Source organism: Copadichromis virginalis, linkage group LG5 (genome assembly GCF_057382275.1).
Source record: "Copadichromis virginalis isolate Kocher_CV1m ecotype Utaka linkage group LG5, C_Virginalis_male_GT1.1, whole genome shotgun sequence".
Classification (NCBI taxonomy): Eukaryota; Metazoa; Chordata; class Actinopteri; order Cichliformes; family Cichlidae; genus Copadichromis; species Copadichromis virginalis.
The window spans coordinates 29926100-29949771 of record NC_140622.1 but is presented as its reverse complement, the minus strand read 5'-3'; the positions used below and the strand labels follow the sequence as shown (position 1 = coordinate 29949771).

Sequence of the window (23672 nt, the reverse complement as noted above, 5' to 3'; positions counted from 1 at the left end):
AAATCGGCCACTGCCATCTGCGCCCCCGGCCTATGGATCACCTTGAACTTAAAGGGCTGCAACGCCAGATACCACCGGGTGATCCGGGCGTTGGCATCCTTCATGCGGTGGAGCCACTGCAGCGGGGCGTGGTCCGAACAGAGGGTGAATGAGCGTCCCAGGAGGTAATAGCGCAGGGAGCCGACCGCCCACCGGATGGCCAGGCACTCCTTCTCCACGGTGCTGTACCGGCGCTCGCGCTCTGCTAGCTTCCGGCTGATGTATAGGACAGGGCGGTCGGCCCCCCTTACCTGCTGGGACAAAACGGCTCCCAGCCCTCTGTCCGAGGCGTCAGTCTGCAGAACAAAAGGGAGGGAAAAGTTAGGAGTGTGAAGCAGCGGCTCCCCACAGAGAGCCTTTTTCACCTGCACAAACGCCGCCTGGCACGGCCCCGTCCACTGGACCAGATCCGGGGCACCCTTTCGAGTGAGATCGGTCAGGGGGCTGGTTAGCTGCGCAAACCCCGGCACAAAGCGACGATAGTAACCCGCCAACCCCAAGAACCGTCTCACCTCCTTTTTCGTCCTGGGGCGCGGGCAGGATGCGATAGCCGCCGTCTTCTCCACCTGTGGACGCACCTGCCCGCCCCCCAGGTGGTACCCCAGATACTGCACCTCCCTCCATCCAACCGCGCACTTCTTCGGATTGGCCGTGAGCCCCGCCCCCCTCAGGGACTCCAGGACCGCGGCCACCCGCAGCACATGCTCCGCCCAGGTGTCGCTGTGGATGATCACGTCATCCAGGTAGGCGGCAGCATACGCTGCGTGCGGACGCAGTACCCGGTCCATGAGACGCTGGAAAGTGGCCGGGGCCCCGAACAGGCCAAACGGAAGTGTCACGAACTGGTACAAACCGTACGGAGTGGAGAAGGCCGTTTTCTCCCTGGCCTCGGCAGACAAGGGAATCTGCCAATAGCCCTTGGTTAAGTCCAGTGTCGTGAAAAAGCGGGCCGTGCCTAACCGGTCCAGGAGCTCGTCGACCCGAGGCATGGGGTAGGCATCAAAGCGTGACACTTCGTTCACCCTGCGATAGTCGACACAGAACCGTATAGACCCATCCTTCTTTGCTACCAGAACGATGGGGCTACACCAGGCGCTGTGCGACTCTTCTATTACTCCCATCCTCAGCATTTCCGCCAATTCCCTCTGCACGATTTTTCGCTTGTGCTCCGGGAGCCTGTAGGGCCGTGAACGCACCGTCACGCCAGGCTGCGTCACGAAATGGTGCTCGATGAGGGACGTCCGGCCGGGCAGGGGGGAGAACACGTCCGCAAAACGCTGTTGCAACGCGACAACATCCGCTCTCTGGGCCTGTGTGAGATGGTCATCACAAGGGAGGGAGGCGGGAATGATAGAATTTGGCACCTCAGGCCCCAACTCATCTCTCTCCTTCACCAAGCTCACCAGAGAAGCGGTTTCAACCTCTCGCCACAGTTTGAGGAGATTGAGGTGATAAATCTGCGTGGCTCCTCCCCTGTCCGACCGAGCGACCTCATAGTCCACGTCCCCGACTCGCCGTGTGACCACAAAGGGTCCTTGCCACTTGGCGAGCAACTTTGAGCTGGAGGAAGGGAGTAACACAAGCACTTTATCTCCCGGTGAAAATTGCCTGAGCCTAGCCCCTCTGTCATACAGGCGTTGCTGACGCTGCTGAGCCTGGAGCAAATTCTCCCGTGACAACCTCCCCAAAGTGTGGAGTTTTGCTCTCAGGTCCAACACGTACTGAATCTCATTTTTGGCGGGGCTCGGACCGTCCTCCCAGCTTTCTTTAATCAGGTCGAGCACCCCACGTGGCCTCCTGCCGAACAGCAGTTCAAAGGGAGAAAATCCCGTGGAGGCCTGGGGCACCTCCCGCACTGCGAATAACAGAGGGTCTAGCCAGTGATCCCAATTGCGTTCATCCTCGTTAATGAACTTCCGAATCATGGACTTTAAAGTCTTATTCAGCCGCTCCACCAGCCCGTCAGTCTGAGGGTGGTAGACGCTGGTCCGAATAGATTTAATGCCCAGTAATTCGTACAGTTCCCGCAGTGTACGAGACATAAACGACGTGCCCTGGTCAGTCAGTATCTCTTTCGGGATTCCGACTCGGGAGATGACCTGAAACAGTGCCTGCGCCACACTCTTTGCAGAGATGGTGCGCAGCGGAACTGCTTCCGGGTACCGCGTTGCGTAATCCACCAAGACTAACACAAAGCGGTAGCCGCGTGCACTCCGGTGAAACGGCCCGATGAGGTCCATGCCGATGCGCTCAAACGGGACCTCAATGAGGGGGAGAGGGCGCAGCGGCGCCTTCGGTATGGCCGGCTGGTTAACAAGTTGGCAGTCCGGGCAGGACGCGCACCAGCGGCGCACATCCGCTCGGATGCCCGGCCAATAAAATCGGGCCGTTATTCGCTCCAGAGTTTCCTCATAGCCCATATGCCCTGCCATGGGGTTATAGTGGCACCAACAACTGGGTGTGTGTTTCCTCTGTCTGAGTGTCACGACTCACTCGATATAATCGGTCGTTTAATAAGACGAAACGCGGGTAGGTCTGCGCGGCCTCAGGGCGCACCACGTGACCATCAATAGCCATCACTTGGTCAAAGGCTGAGCGTAGGGTGCCGTCACGAGACTGCTCCAGTGGGAAATCACCCATGGGGGACACTTCCGGGGCCGGCGGGACGTCCCGTGAGGGACCCGCCGGCTCCTCCCCCCCGGAGTCAGTGTCGGACAACCCCGCGTCACCGCTGAACGCCGCGCACACGCTACACCCCGCTTCCGGTCGTGATCGCACCCCCGCGTACTGTCCCAGTAGCTGATGAAACCCCGGCCAATTGGTACCCAGAATCAGGGGGTGCGACAGGCGCGGGCTAACCGCCGCCGTTACTCTATGCGTTTTGCCCTTATACTTTAATAACAGCGGCACTATGGGATACCTGTGAACGTCACCATGCACACACCTCACCTCCACCCATTCTGCCTCCAGCAATGCCCCGGGGCGAACCAAGCTTTGGTGTACGAGGGTCTGCGTGCAGCCCGTGTCCACCAACGCCTGGCGTATACCCCCTCGAGTCCTTACCGGAATACTGTATGTCCCTCCTGGACCGGGGGAGGGTGCCAGCAACACGAAACACCTGCCCCACTTCCATAAGCGGACAATCCCTCCTCAGGTGCCCCGGCTGCCCGCACTTCCAACACTCCGGCCCCGGCGTCTGTGCTGCTCTCCGTGGCTCGGGGGCGGCTCCACTTGGCTCGGCTGCCCTGGACGGCACCAACGCCGCGAAAGGGTTAGTGGGGCTCAGCGCCGGCAGCCGCTCTGCCTGCCCTGGTGCCGGCACACGGCGCCTCGGGGCCGGCACCGGGGCTTGTTTGTTCGGCCTCCGTCCGGCGTCCCCGGGTTCCCCTGCTCCAGCGGCAAGGTGGTCCTCCGCCAGCGTCACCGCTACCTCCAAGCTTGCGGGCCGGTGGCACCGGACCCATCTCGCCGTCTCCGCTGGCAATCCCTCCGTGAACTGCTCCAGCACCACCTTGTCCACCAGCTTCGTCTCCCCCTCCGATGTTCCCGGTTGCAGCCAGCGTACCGCCGCGTCGCGCAGCTGCCGGGCCCAGGCGAATGGTCGGTCCGTTGTAGCCAGCCGACAGGCCCGGAACCGCCGGCGGTGGTCTTCGGCGGTGAGCCCTAGCCTGTCCACCACCGCCCGGCTCACGTCCACGAAGCTGCTCCTCGACGCCGGAGACAGACTCAGGGCCGCTGTTTGTGCCTCCCCGGACAGCAGGGGGAGCAGCCGCGGAGCCCACTCCTCCCGCGGCCATTGGCAAGCCTCCGCCGTGGCACGGAAGGTCTCCAAAAAAACCTGTGGGTCGTCCCCGTCCCCCATCCGGGGCACCGCCACCGACAGTGGCGAGGGCTTCGGCGTGGCAGCGGCCCCGACCAGCCGCTCCAGAACTTGCGTCTGCCGGTCCGTCTGCTCCCGCAGCGCGGCCAGGTGGGCACGCTGGTTGGCCGCCTGATCCCGGCTCATCGTCGCCATCTCCGCCAGCATCTGCTCCAAGAATTGCAGAGGCTGGGCGGGTGGCGCGGCCTGTGGGTCGGACATTTCCCCACCGGCACTATCCTGGGTTTCGGCACCACTTGTGGAATACACCAGGCACAGACACACGCACACACAGGTAGGTACAGCCAACTTCCACATTTATTCAAGTGTTTGTTGTTTTGACAGCTGACTCAGTCACACAGTCTGACAGCTCACGAGCCCAGCTGATCTCTCTCCTGGCCGCTCCTCCTCGTCTCACTATAAACACAGCGGAGGGAGACCATCATCAGTCCATAAACAACATCAGCTGTTCTTACCGGCCTCGCAGCGCCGCCCTGATGAGCCTTCCGCTCCACTCCTCCCCTGCAGCTGCGCCCGGGGCCACGCCTCCGCCACACATTTATATAGCGCTTTTCGGGGCCCTCAAAGCGCTTTACAATTCCACTATTCATTCACTCTCACATTCACACACTGGTGGAGGCAGCTACAGTTGTAGCCACAGCTGCCCTGGGGCAGACTGACAGAAGCGAGGCTGCCATATCGCGCCATCGGCCCCTCTGGCCAACACCAGTAGGCGGCAGGTGAAGTGTCTTGCCCAAGGACACAACGACCGAGACTGTCCGAGCCGGGGCTCGAACGGCAACCTTCCGGTTACAAGACGAACTGTCAACTCTTTGAGCCACGAGTGCGGTCCTTTACAAAGTTCTTTACAGTAGCCAGTGTTAACCACTGGTGTTAATGTGCTACTTAAAACCAGCTTCAGCTTATCCCAGAGCTACCAAAGAATGAAATGGTTTGCAACTCCCACCAGGAGGGATGCGCACAAATAACGTTAATAATTAGTCTGATTTTTAATGCCAGCGGCAGTATTATTGACACTGTTGAAGATGATTGCTATTAATCATTGTTCCTCTTCAGACACAGTGGGGGGTAAGAATGACATGGTAATCACAAAACATGTAGAAATGTGATGCCGATTTTTAATGATTGCTGTTTATCCCCCAAAATCATCAGGTAGTGGAAAGAGATGCTGAAGTAATGGTTTCACCAATGATTGTATTTTTAATTAGAAGGTGGAGGATTATGAGTGATTATATTTCATCATTCCAAAACGTCAGGGGGTTGGCAGTTTGATACTCGTTGATAGCTAACAACGATGAGCTGTGATCATTGACAGTGTGTGATAATTGATTGTTGATGAATGAATCAGATTTAATGAGATGTGCTGCTGTCTAGACAGCCATACAAGTGCATCTCACAAAATTGTTAAACTTGGTAAACTTTCATATTTTCTATATTTACTACTTGTAAAGTGAAATATTTCAAACCTTTATTGTTGATCGTTTATGGTGTATAGAAAATCATAAAAACAGTTCCACAAATGATCAAATATTTCATTTCAGGTTTTAGTAAATTTGCTAAGCAAAAATTGTAAATACCATTTATCTCTTGGTTTCCTTCAGCACACATAACCATAATCATGGGGAAGACTGCTGACTTGACAGCTGTTCAGATGATGATCATTGGCACCCTCCACAGAGGGTCATTGTTTAAATGGGTGGCGTGAGTGTTGTATCAAAGCATATTAAACTGGAATGAACTGGAACTGGAATGGAAAAGTGTGGCAGGAAAAACTGTACAAGCATCAGGGATGATCACTGCCTTGAGAGGTTTATAGGAAAAGTTGTTTTTTTTAAAGAACTTGAGAGAATCAAACAAGGATTGGACAGAGGCTGGTGTCAGTGCATCAAGAGCCACGATACACTGATGTCTTCAGGGATTAATCTACAACTGCTGCATTCCTAATATCAAGTCACACCTGAACCAGAGACTACATCAGAAGTGTCTTTCCTGGGCAAAGGAGAAAATGAAATATTCAGTTGTCCAAAGTCCTCTTTTCAGATTAAGGTAAAATTTGCATTTCTTTTTTTCTTTTGAAATCAATGTCCTAGAGTTTGGAGCATGAGTGGAGTGGCATAGAATCCAAGGTGTTTGAAATCTACTGTGAGGTTACAGTTTTACATTTTGTGCTGATTTGGGGTGCCATGTCATGTGCTGGTGTTGGTGGCAGTTGGTCCACCTGCTTTTATTAAGCCCAAAATCAGTGGAGCCATCTACCAGGCATGTTTCAATCTGCTGACAAGCCTTATGTAGCTGTTGATTAGTGCCAAAGCTACTACCAGAAGAGGAAGGAACAACATTGGGTGAAAATGGGTGATTCAGGGAGGAGTTGAGACAGGCTGTGGGTGGTAGGGAAGAGTTAGTTACCAGATGACTGGGAAAGTACAGCTGTACTGCTGAGTAAAAGTTTGGTTATCATCTGGCCAGAGGGAAGAGGAGAAGAGACTTGGTGTTGGAATGAGGCCATATAGGAAAGTATTCAAAAGAACATGTTAGAAAAGAAAACGCGGGATAGTCGGGGAGATTAAAAAAGTAGTCTGAGTAAATGGAAACTAGGCTTTCAGCAAAGAGAGAGGTCACAAAGGAAAAGACTTACAGTGTTTTGTAAGGCTAGATATCAAGGAAGGAGAAACAGACTTGTAAAGTTGGCAAGGCAGAGAGATGTGCACTAGATAAGAGTGATTAAGGACAGAAATGGAAATGTGCTAACAAGTGAAGGGAGCATGCTGAGAAGATGGAGTACTTTGAGCATCTGATGAATGAAGAAAATATGAGAGGACAGATGGAGGAAAGTTAGTGATTCAGGGAGTGCGGTGCATTAGTAGGGAGAACGTGAGAGAAGTTGAGAAAAGAATGAAGACTGGAACGGTGGTTGATCCAGATGACATTGCTGTGGAGGTATAGAGATGTCTAGGGGGGGGGGACTGCATTTGGCTTTTTGACCAGATTGTTTAACACAATCTCTTACTCGAGAGAGGATGCCTGAGGAATGGAAAAAAAGTGTACTGGTGGCAATTTTCAAGAACAAGGCTCATGTGCCGAGCTGCAGTAACTATGGTGGGATGTAGTTGATTAGCCATACCATGAAGCTATGAGAAAGAGTTGTAGGTAGGTAGAGGTGACAGTTAGTGAGCAGCAGTACGCCTTGAGAAAGTGAGAAAGCACTACAGGTATCGATCGGAATGACAGATGGGTTAAGGTGTGAATGGGATTACATTAGGGACCAGCTCTGATCAGATCCCCCTGTTGTTTGCCATGATGATGGGCAAGGTGACAGATGAGGTCAGGCTGGAGTCTCTGTGGATGACAATATTTGCAGATGACACTGTAATCTATAACAAGAGTAAGGAGCAGGTGGAAGTCTGAAGAAGATGGAGGTATGCATTGGAGAGAAGAGGAATGAAAGTATAAGCAACACGGAATAAATGGGTGGGAATGAGAAGGAGAAAGGTGGAAATGCAAGGAGCAGAGGTAGTGAAGGTGAGTTTAAATTAGGTCAATTGTCCAAAGGGATGAACAGTACACAAAGAGAGGTGATGAAAAGAGCCAGGGGTGGTGGAGTGGGTGGAAATGAGTGTCAGGGGTGATTTGTTATGGAAAGATAGCAATGAGAGTAAAAGGGAAGGTTTAGAAGATGGTAGTGAGACCTGATGGACGGCTTGGAGATGGTGCCACTTACAAAAAAGATGGTAGGCTGAGCTTGAGATGGAAAAGTTGCAGAAGTTAAGATTTTCATTGGGAGTGACCAGGATGAACAGGATCATTGGCACCATTCAGTTTCAGTGGTTTCAAGATGATGTTTGAGAGACTTGTTTGCGTATATGCAGAGGAGAGAGCGTGAATATACTGGACATAGAGCTATGCCAGGCATGAGGAAAAGAGGGCGACCGCAGAGAAGATTCATGCATGTAGTGAAGGAAGACTTGCAAAAGAGTCTGTCTGTGTTTGTGTGTATACACATCCAGCATGCATTGCAGAAAACATGACTCTCAGGGAGCAGTTTAAACATACCAGCCAATCTTAAAGCAGCCTTGAAGGGAAGTTGGAGAATCAAATCTTCAGGTATGGTTCTTAAATTTTAAAATGTATTTATTTATTTTTAATAGCAGAGATGCAGAACTTAAGAAATTGCCAAATACTAAATTCTCTAAATTAAAATATACAGTGTTTGATTTCTTGCTAGCTTATTTACTGAACTAGCTAAACCGTTATTGACTGGTGCAATTTTTATGTTTCCCATGGACAACATGGTTGCAAGATATATTTCTTCCACATCTGACGTATCATCTGTTGTATCACTCTTTATTGAACCATGTCCAACTTTAAAGCTGATTTTCCTTCCTCCATCGTTCTCTCCTCTATCTTTTTTGCACCTGACAGCCTTCAAACAGCTGGAAACAGCATCTCAAGGCTTGTGTTTGTGTGTATTTGTGTAAGTCGACAGCATTCTGTGTTGTTTGACACATCAGCTGCAGGGAGCTCTGGTCTTAATAGGCTATTACACACTATAATACCCCCCAACACACTCACACACTTTTCCATCCATGCTGAGGTACACACATGCATAAGTTGCTGACAGTGGAACAAATACATAATTTAAGCACAAAAAAGCCTATTGAAATTTGCTTTTCAAAATGCTCATGCACAAACCTGTCAGGATACATCCCAAAATAATTTACCAGAACATAGAACATTTAAGGAAGAAAGGGGAGACGGATGTTCACACACTTAGAAGCTGCTCAGTCTCTCTCTAACCCATATACACACTTACACTCAATCACACATGCTATTAAATTCCCTAATGCCTTGAGCCGGTCTGACAGCGGAGTGTATTCCGTGAGTGAGTTGAGCTCCATAGGGAGTTAACTGATTAAGTATATCTGTGACAGACACAATCCCTGCTTAGTAGCTACTGAAAAGAGCAGGAGGAAGAGAAGAGAGGAAAGGGAAGGGAAGGAAGGAGAGGACAGAAGAGTAAAACATCTTGTTCAGCAGTTTCAACTTGCTACTGTGAGCATGTTTGGATTTTTCTCAGTTCAATATGTTAAAGAGGACATAATTCCTAACAGGTTTCCCTGTTTTCAACTGTGTAATTAACAAGTAACTTGTTGTGTTAAAGTGTTAGACTTTGTTTTAAACCATTTGTTTGATTTGCTTTTTATGAAAATGTAATATCACTAAATAATCTTAAGGCTTCTCTTTAATTCTCTTTTAAGTATTTGAGTGTCAAACAGGTAAAGCAATTACAGGAAGTAGAAGAATCAAAGGGAAAAGGGGATATTTTTTATAAAGAGGTTATGGAATGTAGCATAAGTTTCCATGCTTTCATGCTTCTTGTCTGTAATAGTGCCACTTTATCTCTCCAGCATTGAAAAATATAACCTAATGGGCATACTGAAGCGTAACGCTCTTTATTCTCAAACAGCAAGATCTTTTATATTTTTTAGCTGTCTTCAGGCAGCTGGAGAGACACTGGAATATTAAAGAGCCAGTATAGAGGCTTTTACTAACTCATATGCTCAAATGACCGTAATGTAATATCTGCCGGAGGTGAATAAAGTTTTGTTCAATATGAATAACTCAGTAATTACTATGTTGTCCTATCTTTAAAACAAAAACAAACCCACAAGAAAGAAGAGTCTCATCTGTTTTAACTGAATTAATTTTCCCAAATTAATCACACAGCTATTCAGTCCAAGATTGTGCGTTTTGATTGGCATTTAATTAAATTGTAATTTTGAACCAAATTATATCATGGTCAAATTATGTGTGATGCCTTGTTTCAGAGTTAGTGAAGGTAAAAAACAAACAAACATAAAAAACTCACTTATTGGATACAAATACCAGAAGCAAATGTTCCATTCTTTTGTACAATGCAATGTTCTCAGGGTTATCTGTGAGAGCTGCTGTTTTAAAACACAAAAGAGCTTTGAAAGTTTAAATAAAATATCTTCATAAGCGATGATGTGTGATCTTGATATGTGTTTATTCTAGTTTCCAAATGTGCTCCAGGTTAGACCATGCAAAGCAGAGGTACTGTTTTCAGTGGTGGGTGGCCTTATATAACCTGAATAATTTTTTTTGCCTCATCAAGCCTGAACAATTTAGGGTGGTCACTGGCCTTTTAAAGCAATAAAAGGGCAATATATTCATGAAACTGGAAAATAATGACTTCATAGATTATCCCCTGCTGATATTTGCAGTATATTTCATGGGTCTTACTTTTGGTGGTAAGTAATAAAAAAAATGCATCTTGACCTTTGATTTATAGAAGAGAGCAAAAAACAGCTGCTTGTGTTTGCTGTGGTACAATAGCAGTCATTAGGGCTGGTGGCTCCTGCTCATTTTATTTGTGTACAGCCCTCATGTGCAGTGCATACCATCTGATGTCTCCAAATTACAGGTCTCTCCTGCCCTGGTAAATTTGCTAGAGATAAAAAAAACAAGAAGTCTATATTGTTTGGCCTTTTCCTTACCCCCTCAAGTTAACAAGTCCTCCCCAACAAAACTTTGGCAGTGGCTGCTGGAATAATGGCAAGATTTTGAAAATAGAAGACAGAAATGAGACAGAGAATGGAACCAAACTAAAAGCAGAGAGTAGAGAGAAGATGAGAAGAGAGGAAAGTAGAGAGGGGAGTTGCAAGGTTATGAAGATAGGGCGACTCAGCAGAAGAGTGGAGCTCATTAATGAGTAATGGGTTCGTGACACTTTGCCCTTGGACACCACAGTGTCTGATGGCTTTGTTGTTACTCCAGTGCTACAGACACCAACATGAGGCTGAGTGCACATATCTTCTCTATATTTTATGTCTCCATCCATATCTGGATGTAAGTTACAAAGACTTGATCAACTACACATTTTTATATTGGGGTTAAGACTTTGTATAATACTGGATTTAGTATTAGGTTCTTATTGCCTGAGTTGCCTGAGCGTGAGGTTTTAATTTTACAGTTAAAGTTCACATATTTTTCACAATTTCATTATTTTATTTTGCGCATCTAAAGCTTCTGTCATTCTAGTAGTGTACATTAACACCATCATCCTTCTGTCTGAAAACTTTTACCTCCTTCTTCAGAAAAGCACAGTCTGGTCTGATGCTAGAAGTGCTGCCTTAGAGGTGTCAATTGCTTACAAAATCTGGAGTTCACCCACAAAAGTATCGCTATGTGATAGAGGCATTCTTATTTGAGAACAATAGCAAATTAGCCACTAGTTGGTTATTATGCTAGCATAATAGAAATTAATGTAGATTTGGTAAAGAAGCGAAGCCTAAATTATAAACAGGGCATTTCATCTAATAAAATGTGTTGTTGTTGGGTGAAAATGACTTCCTTCGCCTAGTTGATGGGTTTTATAATTGTGCAAACCATTTACGTGAATGAAAAGAGAAAAAACTACAAATATCTGTAATATCTGTGCCTGCAAATGTAATCATTGAAGTGTGTATTTGAGGTTGGCTTGGTTCTAACAAAAGACTTTCTTTTGCTTTGAGAATCAGTTGCTCCTGCATGTATGCGCACACAGTATATATCATACTAACAAAAAGATGTCTACAGTTCTCTTTCTCCCACTCACTCACTCATACACTCAATGATACACACCCCATCAGCCTTTTCAAGCCTGTGCCCCATGTCCACATCTGTAGCGTTTTCAAGCCAGTACCTCCTGCTATTTGAGCCCAATTAGAAGCTCCCCTCCCCGTGCAGGCTAGTGGGAAGGGCCCCTCCCTTCTTTCCTCCAGCCTCATATCAGTGGCTTCTGTGTTATGACAGCCTCTGACACTAGCCCTGCGTAATTACTGCTGCCTGAAGCAGCAAGATGGCATGGGGAATGAGAGAGAGAGGGGGGGGGGAGGAGAGACAGGTAGCTGAAAGAAGACCATGGAGGGGGAGGAGAGGAGGAGGTAGACAGAAATGGACAGGATCAGCAGAGAAAAGGAATAGAAATCGAAGAGGCAGATGAGAAACGGAGTAAAAGACGGAGAAGAGAAGGAAGAAAAAGACAGAGAGGGAACGAGCAGACGGCTGGCAGACGGCTGTTGTGTTTGTTTTTACATGCTGTGTATTTTTGTGTGTGCACATGTGTGTGTTTGACTGAGTGACTGAGAGAGTGAGAGAGTTGAGAGCGTGAGTGTGAGTGCGCTGATAGCTGATGACAGAATCTTGTACCAGCAGAGTGGCGTCATGCTGCCATCATTGTTGCTGCCCAGCCAGAGCTGCAACATTACTCTGATAGCAGTTATACAAATAATTCTCCTCAAGATGATCCTAAAAGTGATAATCAAGGTGTTATATGTTGTTATTCTAAGAATTTGTACTGTATTCTGTGCTTTAACTCACCTGACCGTGTGGATGAATAGTCTGCAGTTGAGGCTTGTCATACTTGCACTGGCTGTTTTAATGCAGTCCTGGGGTAATCCCTACTGACGGTCATGACCTTTCTATGCAGTCGTCTTTTCATATTAAGTGATCGTGAAACCCTTGGTTCTGTAATTTGGCCAAGAGATGCAACAGAATTCTGGGATAACCCCGAGTGCAGCATTTTGTAGATGTTTACACAAGATGTCACTTAGTTTATTAAGTTTATGTTGTTCAGTCACCACATGTTATACGCACAGGCTAAATAGTACATATAAACTTCACAGTCTAATGTACAATATAATCAATGAACAGGCTCAGTCTAAAGCAATGTTTACGTACGCCGAGCCCACATTCTTCTCCCTAATTTCTGGAAAAAAAATACAAAATAAATAACAAATCAGCAAAAGCATGTACAGTCAAAGATGTCTTTGCTTTTATACTTACATTTATTTTCATTTTTACTCTTCTGCACTGAAACAAATGTCTGCAAGAGTCTACATGAAAGGTTTAAACTCCAAAGTTTCAGCTTCTGAACATTACTGAGACTGCACTAAGCTTACAGATAAACAGCTTATCACAGATGTAAAGGTTGGCCAGCAACTGATTCCATTTGAGAGCTAAGAACTTGAGCTAAATACATCTACACCATGGTCTGGCTATTAAAAGCACCATTTTTGAGAGATGTTTTACCAAAAAAATGTGCTTGGAGTAACATAGCTCATCTGCACATTTGAGCCTTATAATAAAGCCTATTAAGTATGAATCACATACTTAATAGGCTGTGTGACCATTCTGCAATGGGCCATTTGTGATGGGTTTTTTTTTTTTTGGTACTTGAACCTTGAATCACCATTAAAATTATCGAATGATTTTGTTCCATGTAAAAATTATATAAAATGACTGTCCATGTGATGTCAAATTTTCTATTCTACTCTGTGACAAAATAAACAAAATAAGGTGTTAGGTGATAGATATGAGCTATGACACATTTTAGTTGCTGAAATATTAACGTTTTTCTCAAATTCAGCATACAGACTGCATATTTTTTACATTTTGGAGACTGTAGAGAATTATTTACAGCAATGATTAATGAAACAATGAAATATTAAAAACTTTGATGGTGTAGGCTCAAACCTGGACATGGACACGTATGTTAAGCAGTGTTTCTGAGAACTTGTCTCTCTCTGTTTGACCTGCAATAGATTGGCCACTTGCCGAATCAGAGATGGGTTTGGCTCATTCGAATTGTAATTGAATAGGAATTTAAGAAAAATGTACGGATCTTTATTTTCCTGTTTTTTTTTTTTTTCTTTTGTCAGAACCACTAGAAATGTCCTAGCTCTCACTGAAGATTTGGACCCATTTTATGGTCTTTATCAACAAATGGTGTTTGTTACCTTCTTAATATAAAAAGTAGTTAAAAAAAATCATATCACCTTTAACGTCATCTAAATAAATAGTACACTCTTATGCTTTCCAGGATATTGTTCAGCTGCTTGGCAACATCCTTATTATAGAAAATCCAAATACATGCTGTATGTTCTAAATGATTTTGCTTGTTAAAAAAAGTTAACGGTCTCTGCAATTTTATCCTACTTCTGAGTATGTTTACTCCGCTGAAGGCCTCATTTTGTGCCAGCTATGAATGGAAATAAATTCACACATCAATTCTAAGATAGTCATCAAAACAAAAAAAATGTTAACGCCTTTTTAACATAATGATTGCTCCCATGCAACTCTATAAACCCAGAGAAAATGGTTTCCATTGAATGCATGAGTCATCAACCACACAGTAGATCTGCTAACATAAAAGCTCTGTTTCTGAAGCAGTTTAACAATTTACAATTTGAATTAACAACTCAATTCAAAATGAGTAAAAAATAAATCCTGCAGAAATACTAGAAGTTTAATTCATGGTTTCAGTTGTTACGTTGTTACGTTGTTCCATCCCAAGCATTCTCAATTGCTACCACAGTTCAGAGGTCTAGGCTGCTCAACAACCAAAGATGTGCGTCCTTTTATACTAGGATGATGACCAGGATGACAGAAATATTTATGAGATGCCATTTCAGAGACTGAAAGGTAACAACATTCCACATTTCTCCTAGCCTCTTATGTTATTTATCTTTATCTTATACTTGCCAACTACACGTGACATAATTTTTACCTCTCTTCTGCTCTTGTCTTCTTGTTTTCTTTGTAATATCTCACATTTACCGACCTGCTCTTTTCCATTTAGTCTGTATTCGCTTTCTTTCTTTCTTTTTCAAAAAATTAAAAACTTTCAAGAAGCAGTGCAATCATTCTTATTTGTCCCCATCATCTGCAATTACCTGCTGTTGCTATGTTACAACTAAGTTTAAAAAGAAAAAAAATCACTGCCTCCCATTACACTTAATAACTCATATGTGTCCCAATGCTATAGATAGCTATTATACAGCCAAGAACAAAATAATTGACACTCAAAAAGAAAAAGAAAAAAAAATTCATCATGGTGACATGGATAATGAGGGTGAACAGTGAGTGAGGTGAGAGGTTCTGCTGTTATGATTATTACAGATAATCTGAGATTCAAAGATATATTAAAATTCTTATAGATTGTAAAAATAGTCTTGTGATTATCAATTTATTTATTTATAATTTTATTTATTATTATTAGGTTTTTGGGACTTATAGGTCTGGTGTGTTCAACTTCATAAACTCCTTGAGATGTAACAACTTGTGTTTGTATATGTGCTTGTGCTATTTGAATATGTGATACTTCTCTACCTGGATTTATTTTAACTCTTTTTAAAACTGTGCCATCTCTGGACACTTACTGTCATTGTCCAAAAAAATGGACATACCTGCAGAAAACAGGAGATGCTGACATGCTAAAGAAGCAGGAAGAACAAAGTTCCATTCTAACAACCGTGACTGAGAGAGAAGAGGAGATATAAGTCTCATGGGACACAAAAACAGATACGCTAATAGTAAGGAATTGGAAATAAAAATGTCCTATCAGCAGCCACCCATGGACTAATCCATGGGTGGCTGCTGATGGGATGAAAGTTGGAAATTGATCTGTGCGAGGGCGTCTGATGTTGAAAAACCCAAAACATCTCATGACTTCAGAAACATCACTGGAGATGCATCCCAGCGAGAGCAACAAAGATGTATCTTACACACATTACATGTGAGAAATTGCCAAAGAAATGACTCTGGATCCCACTGTTACCATTAGCGATCTTCAGACAGTCGTGGATAAAATCCAAGCGGTTATAGAAAAAGAGGACGGATTGCGGCTTTTATTGACAAATGGTGCCTACTGGGTCATATTACTATGAAGAAGTACTGTTGCTGCTTGCACTTTGAACTATTAGCTTTGGATTATGTCCACAATTTCTCTTGATTTTGCTATTCCAGCAACTATTTCAAAGCAGAAGAGAAATCCAAAGCCATCTTTTTTTCTCATTCGGTGATCACATGTCACTGTTTGCAAATGGTACAGTAGACATTTCATTTGAACAATTTGTTCAACAGCTTTTACAGCTAAAAGGAATCATTGCATAGTACCCGAAAAAGCCTGTGAGACAAACAAATCTGTGTTGCTTGTCATTTGGTAGTAAATGCAATAGCATTTGCTGACAGAGGCAGCAAGTAATGGAAACAGAATTTGTCCCATCATCCTGACTTATGCAAATGATATTTGTCATAAATCTGCACTGGGGAGTTATGCACAAAATGTTACTTTAATACTTTTATGTGTTTGCTTCTGTCATACCCATTCAGATCATCTGAATGGAACTGCTCTGAGACCAAATGAACTAAAGTGGGGGAAAAAACATTTGAAATGAAGTGTCGAAATAAAACTATACCAAGGGAACTGAGGATGTTTGGTGTTTCTGGGTGACACAATTTAACTTTTTAACTTTAACTATCTTGCTTAGTCAAGATTAACTAAAGGTTATCTACTCAGGTAAAAGATGCCAATGCTGACTATTAACAGGAGACAGGACTTGATCCATCAACAATTACAAAGAACAGGCAACAGCAGCAGGAAAAGTGCACTTACATTTGTTGTTTGGACTCATAACCTTGGGCCTGGTTAGCTAGTTCCCCCTCCAGTCAGTTAGTTTTTCCGATCTGTGGGTAAATGTAACTTTAGGCCTGTTGTATTTTTGTGCTATCTGATCCCACAGACGATCACACCAGAGTCCGACTGCAGTTGCTGGATGGAGACCCCCACTCTGACTACATCAATGCCAATTATATTGACGTGAGTGTTTACACAACTACACTCGAACACACACACATGCACACATACACTGTAGTGATGATCCAAACAATGAGTCTTGTGTAGGAAACCCTCTACTGTATTTACAACTTCATCATATGCCAACTGTAGTATTTGCTCCTGTTGGTAGCTGCTTACATCACTTGGTTGAAACTTGAGAGACGTCTAATTTGGAAAGCACACCCTTTGCCTCACAAATAGTTATTATTTTATGTGAGTTTCACTGACATGTCCTCACAGGTTGTAATAGTCTCTTTCTGCATGGATGCCCTGAATATCAAATAGTATGGATGTCAGTCAGTCAGTCAATAGTATGGATGATGTCATATTCTCAGTTTCAAATCAGATGCAGACACCTGCCTCTGCACACAAACAATATTGCTTTAAATTTGTACCAGTGAATCAGGTCCTTAGTTAAGGTTACCACAGCAGATAAAACCATCAGTGTTGTTTTTTTCCCCCCTTTGGACTCCATTCCTTCACCAACGGGCACATAAAAAAAATTAAAAGGGGGAAAACATACCCCCCTCCTTGTTTACCCTTTCCTCCTTTAATTACATCAGTCATTCCATCACCTCCCACTGTGTGTCCCTCTTATTACCTTTCCTTATCCATCCATCCATCGTTCGTTTTTACTCCCTTCCTCTCTCCCCTGCAGGTATTGTGCTTCACTTATTGATTTAATCTCCTGCTCACAGCTTACTGTTGTAATGGTAGTCTTAATAAATCTGGTACACAATCAGTCTCACAGACTAGATTGTTTCTTAAGAAGAAAAGAAAAGAATTGAAAAAGTAAAACACATCCCCCCGTGAAGATAACGTCATGCTCACAAAGTGATTCTAATGGCAAAGTGAAAATGATAAATGCTTTTATCTCAACAAGGTTATCCATCTTATAGGGAATCGTGATGGGACAAGAGAGAGAAATAATCGCTGGTTGGAGACCGGTGTCTTTTTATCCAACAGAGGGAAAATTTAGTGACTGGGAAAAAATGAAGGATAAAACATGGAAAAAACTGAACGTGAAGACAAGACAGAGAAGGAGAGTGAGAGATGATGAATGAATGAGAAGATGACTAACAACGAGGACAAATGAAGTGAAGAAAAGGCAACACAATTGGGAAAAACTGAATGAAAGAATAGGGCAGGAATGTTTTAGTATATTTTGGTTAAAAATGCAAAATGTAACACTTTATCTAACTTTGGGGAGTGAAAAGGAAAACAGCCGAAATAGCGGGAGATGGGTGAAGACTGATTCCCTGGAAAAAATAGTGAGTAGGAATGAGAATTCTTGAAAAACAATGTGCTAAAAATAGAGGAAATTTAGATGTTGGATAGGAAAAATAAAGAATATAAAGAGAAAAATGGATATGACAAAAGTGTGGCGATACATATTTTTTTATTGCTTCCTTTTTTCTGTCTCGCAGGGGTACCATAGACCCAGACATTACATCGCCACACAAGGTAATTAAACTGACGTGATAAGTGTGTGTGAGAAGCACTAATGCGTGCTTCCACATTTGTGTAGATACGAATGTGTGCATGTGATCCTATTTGTGTGCGTGTGTGTGTATGCGTGTAGGACCCACCTGGTAAATGTCGTCCTCTTGGACTGGAAGGCTATTACCACAACCTCCTAAATCTAAACTGCCGTATAAAACCCCCCTGACAAATTTAAGACCCCATTACCTCAAACCCCCAAACTACTATCTGGGATTGATGGTGTTCAAATACATGTGTGTGTCTGTATGGGTGTGTTTGTGCAAGTCTGTACTACCAGTGCTGACATTTTTACGTGGCATTGGAATGAACATATGCTTATTTACACACCTATGTCTGTATGCTTGTTTATGTGTATCAAAATGTTTACACTGTGTGTGTTTGTGTGTTTGTCTGTCAGGGCCCATGCAAGAGACGGTGAGGGATTTCTGGAGAATGGTGTGGCAGGAGAATTCGGCCTCTATCGTCATGGTTACAAACCTTGTGGAAGTGGGAAGGGTGAGTTTATCATCCAAGCAGCTCCAAAAATGTGTGTATTAGAAGTAAATAAAGTATATGTATATCTCTGTGTGTGTCTATATGTATATATGTATGATCTAGTTATATGTGCTGTTGTTTTACCTGGGGCTTTAGTTTTCCTCCAGTCACACTACTGAATTACTTTGCGATGCCGTCTAGTAAATTCTAATCAGTATCATCTCTGCCTCTTGATGCTCATGGGGAGATAATCAACACCACGTAAGGCATATTTTAAAACACAATGACAATAAAAACGATCTTTTCCAGGTGAAGTGTGTTCGTTACTGGCCTGATGAGACAGAGGTGTACGGAGACATCAAGGTGACCCTCATAGAGACTGAACCACTGGCGGAATATGTCATACGGACGTTCACTGTTCAAAAGGTAAACAAGTAAACTTTATATTTAATGGAAAGAGTATATTTTTAATTCTTTATTCTATAATTCAGGAATCAAGTATGCCATGGTCAATTCCACTGAGAATGTAGTGAAAATGAAAACAATAGTTGTTAAAAAAGTGAGAATTATTCCACATTCAGGACTTCAAATACCAGTTCTACCAGCAGCTTTAATTGGAAATATGAAGATTTAACTTTCCTGCTCTGAAAAAGGCAAAAGCTGTTGATGTCTTTGTCATAGTATTTATCCTGCATTTTAACATTGAGTCATGATGTCACACCAATTTTCTTTGCCCCACAAGGCCTGTGATGGGATTTGAACCCACTCATGCTCTCTAGCAGCGTATTTACACCCTATCGTAGCTTGTATTGCTTCCATATTTTGTAAAGCCCAGACCTAGATTACCATTACAGCCAATATGTGATTGGGGATTTATGGCGAGTGAGCTCTGTTACTTGTTTGCTTCTCACTGTTTAAGAGGAATCTTGAAAGCATAATCTTGGCACTTGTAATCAGGCAGGAGGGATTTGAGAGGAGAATAGATGATCGACGAATGTAGTTTCATTGTTGTGATGTTGTTCTCCAGGGCTCTGCACACTGAATGCAAAAACTGCAGAAATGCACATTACAACAAGACACAGGCTGTGATCCAAAATCCTTTATCTTTCGAGCGACTTTCAGTCTTGTTTTTTTATTCTCAGTCTCTGTTTGCCTGTTCCATTGTTTTTCCTTTTCTCCTCCATTTTACTTTCTACCTCTTTTTGCTTGTTTGAGTATAGAAAGTATTTACAACACTCAAATCTTGCTTTGATCTCAGAGGTTGATCTTTAGGTCCGTTACCATTTTAATACTATTTATTTTTTAGAATAGGTACCTATCTTCTACAGTTATTACACATTATAATACATGTTCCTGACTACTCTTGTGTGTTTTCCATTCGTTTTTCTTCTTTTTATACCTCAGTGTCATTTTTCCTCTATCCTCTATTTCCTTCCCCCCTCAGTCGTGCAAAATCAGCTTATAAAGACAAGTCTTGAAGTGTTTGCTGTCAGCTCATTTAGCAAGCCATTAATCCATACCACCTCTGAGTGCGTGCGTGTGCGCGTTAAAATTCAAAGGAAAGCTGATCTCTAAACGCCTGTCGTTTGACAGTATGCATAAATACTTACAAACACACATCAGACACTTGCTAATTCAAATTCTCCATCTTTAAAATTCAGTGGGTTTTTTCCACTGTGTGTGAGTGTGAAAAACAAAGAGAAAGCAAGACAGAGGGTATGTGGGTTCTGTGTAGCAACTAAATAGCCTCAGTTGCAGTGAATAATGAGAATAAGAGCTTAATGAAAAGGTTTATTAATGGCACATCCAAAGAGATTAACTGAGCACTGAGGAATAGAGGGTGACTAAGTAAGACTAAAAGAAAATGTGTGCAAATGTGTGCGTGTGAGTGGGAGAGAAAAAGAGCTAAAGATGCAGGATGACAAAAGGTAGCTCATCTTTGAATGTCAGAATGATAGCAGCTGTGAGAGAAAGAAGCAGCATATGTGAGTATAAAACTTTCTTAAGTAGCATTCATTTCATGTGTTGATGTTTTATGTGAAGTTCAAAATTTTGCTATAAGTGAAGTGGACTGTAAAGTAGTTTTACTGTCTCTGTTCTTAACTGTGCAGCCTTGACGTTAGCAAGAAAGTTTCCAGAGGTAGTCACAGCTGCAGCTGGAATGAAAGAGTACTACAGATAGTACTGTATGTACACACGTCGATTTTTTATTTTATTTTATTTATTTTTTATTAGTTTTTTCAAGCCAACAAGGGCTTGTTCGCCAATGTGCTAACACCCAAAATATGATTAATGACACTCATGTCAGGAGACCGCAGTAAACTGAAGGCTACAGTAGAGGCCAAACTCAACAGGACAAAACATTGCTTTGAAGACCAGCATACACATATCAGACAGGACATATGAGTCATTTTTCAACTGAAACTATAGTCCAGTGTAATGAATTGTAGGCAGTTGACATCTGTGTAGCAGCCGTTCAGAGTGAAAACAGCAGTTTGACAAAAAAATCAAGGGTAGCAAGGGCTTGTACTGGTCTGCGAGATTAAACACAGTCCAGACATGTTGGAGTAGTACAACAAAGTGTTCTTCCTCAAATGAATGAGAAGATGCTTCTCAAGTGGCTCTCGACAATCAATATTTTGCCCAGAATGTTTTTTTCCAGCTTCTGCGTAGCTTAGCTGAGAAAAACGGATCGGCACTTCAAATCTGCCAAATAAATTAAATCCATTCTTATTTCTTCCCTATCAGTTATGGTACTTTTTGATCATTTGCCATCCTGTATAACATTAATCAATTTCCAAGTTTTTTTTCATGAAAAATAACCCAGTATTTGTAATTAATTTAATTCGAACTTTTTTCTCACCGGTATTTTGTTGTTACAGTACTGTACAAAAGTCACTCCTTATTTCTTGAATTTTGCTTTCAAGGGATCAGACCTTGTCATTTTTAAAGTGTCTTGAGCAATAGTTCTCTAGACTTTTCTCAGGCCAGTGCTGTGTCTACACATATTGTTCTTACTACAAGCCTGTTACAACAACATTTCTTGAGTTAAAAAATTCAAAGGAAGACAAGGCGTTTTAGCCAGTTGTGTTGGAGATTTTATCAAAACTGAATTATCTGATAAAGTATCCGATTTTAATTTAGAATACAATACTATCACTCTATACAATAGAGTATATGGAAAGCATCTGATTGGCACCAGCTTCATATTTCAGCATGATAACCATCCCAAACACACAGTCAATGCAGTCAATGCTTACCAGGACAGAAGAACAGATAATGAAACATTATCAGTCATAGACTAGCCTTCCCAGACCTCAACATTATTGAATCAGCGCAGAATAATCTTGACAGAGAATGGAACAAACAGCAGCCAACATCCAAAGAAGAGCTTTGGAATGTTCTTTAAGAAGACTGGAAAACTATTCCTGAACACTACGTCAAGAAATTATTAGAAGCATGCCTAAACGAGTTCAGAAAACGGTGGATATACTGAATACTGACTCTCAAACTTGTTAGAATTATATTAAATCTGTTTTTCCTTATATACTAGCAAAATATAAAGAAATGATGGCTGAATCAAGACATTTCCACAGTACTGGTATGTCGCCATGACATTTAACCTCAACTTTTGAGGCTAAACATACAGTCTCTTTTTTTTATTTCCTATGGAGGGTTTGAAGTGCTGGACTCATATTTAAGTGATTATAAGGAGGACATGACAGCATAAGGGATTGTTGTGGACAACAAATTCCAGTGTCAGGATGAACTCCCCCTTACGGTGATTCTAGGCTGTTCCAGACACCAAAACAAATTCTAACAATAAAAGATATGTAAGGATTGTTGATGTCAAATAAACCTTTCTAAAATGTTGTCACACAGATTTATATATGTGTTTCTTACAGAGCAGAGGATTTGCAAAGTATAAACTTGCTAAGACAAGTAACGTGAGTACCAGTGAAACTGAGACTGGATTTAAAACGCATTTGAAAATGAGGGATAATTTCAATCCATTAAAACATTTATTTTTTATGTATCTATTGCAAGTGAGGGTTAGAGGAATAGGGAGAGCTTTTAAAGTGTTCTGAGTTCCTCATCACCAATTTCCAACATTTCAATACCAGTGTTTTATTTTTGTTTTCTTTTACCTGTCTCTGTGTCTCTAGCTCTGTTGGACTGTTGTCTATTGATTTAGAGAAGTAATTTTAACATCACAGGAGTGCAAATCAATGGAAAGTCCAGTTATCAAATCGCCTTGCGGTCTTCAGTTTTTTTCCTTCTTTCTCACTTCAAGTCTCTGTCACATACGTCGCGTGTCCATGTTTCTCTCCTTGATCTTTTCCTTCCTCCTTTTTTCATCATATTTTTCCCCACTCCTTCCTCAGCCCACCACTTCCTACTCTCTTCCTTAACCTCTGCTCTTTCCCACTCAGTCTCAGGTTCTGAACACCAACCCCACTTCCTATGTTACCCGTGCTTCTTGGGTTATTATCAGATAGTCTGTCACAACAAATAATTCAATACAACCTTGTATATTACAGAGCCAGAATGGAAGACGCAGTTTCATTTCAACTCTATTCTTAGAGAGTAACTGAACTGGGGAGGACGTGACTGAGCCCCGTTTAGTTTAGAATAATATAATAGAATCGATCGGTTTGAATTATTAGAGCAGAAGAGTGCAGTATTATAGAAAAAAAACTGAACTGATGGAAGCTGAAGAAAGGATTTAAAAAATACATTTCTATATCCAGTGAGGAGAGATTCAGTTGAACCACCAGGATATGCAGGTCAGACCTCAAAATAGGAAACTTGAGGCAAGATCCCTCTTAGCCTTCTGATTGCCTCGTGCAGGTGGCATACACTTTCAAAGTTATACACTGTCAGAATACATTATGCCTTCAGAGGAGTCCTGAAGCTTTAGTATAAGGTGTGTGATTCCTTGGAATCATATTCCTAAATTAAAAAACAAAAAAACTTTTCACTCGAATTCATATTGATGAAAGAATTGCCGTGTTGGCTCTGTAACAATGACACAAAGGTTTCATTTCCAATAACCCCTGACTGTAGGATTCCAATGTGTTCTTTGTCATCAGATGATAA

General features: G+C 42.8%; 1 protein-coding gene across 3 annotated transcripts in view; it reads left to right on the top strand.

Moving 5' to 3' along the window:
- The window catches only part of ptprt (protein tyrosine phosphatase receptor type T), a 332562-nt gene that overhangs the window by 289753 nt on the left and 19137 nt on the right, over positions 1-23672 (top strand). For all 3 annotated transcript variants that reach the window (XM_085457270.1, XM_085457269.1, XM_085457267.1), the window contains 4 exons: positions 16501-16577; positions 18023-18059; positions 18496-18593; positions 18882-18998. In XM_085457270.1, coding sequence (XP_085313396.1) covers positions 16501-16577; positions 18023-18059; positions 18496-18593; positions 18882-18998 — 329 coding nt within the window. The remainder of the gene's footprint in view (positions 1-16500; positions 16578-18022; positions 18060-18495; positions 18594-18881; positions 18999-23672) is intronic.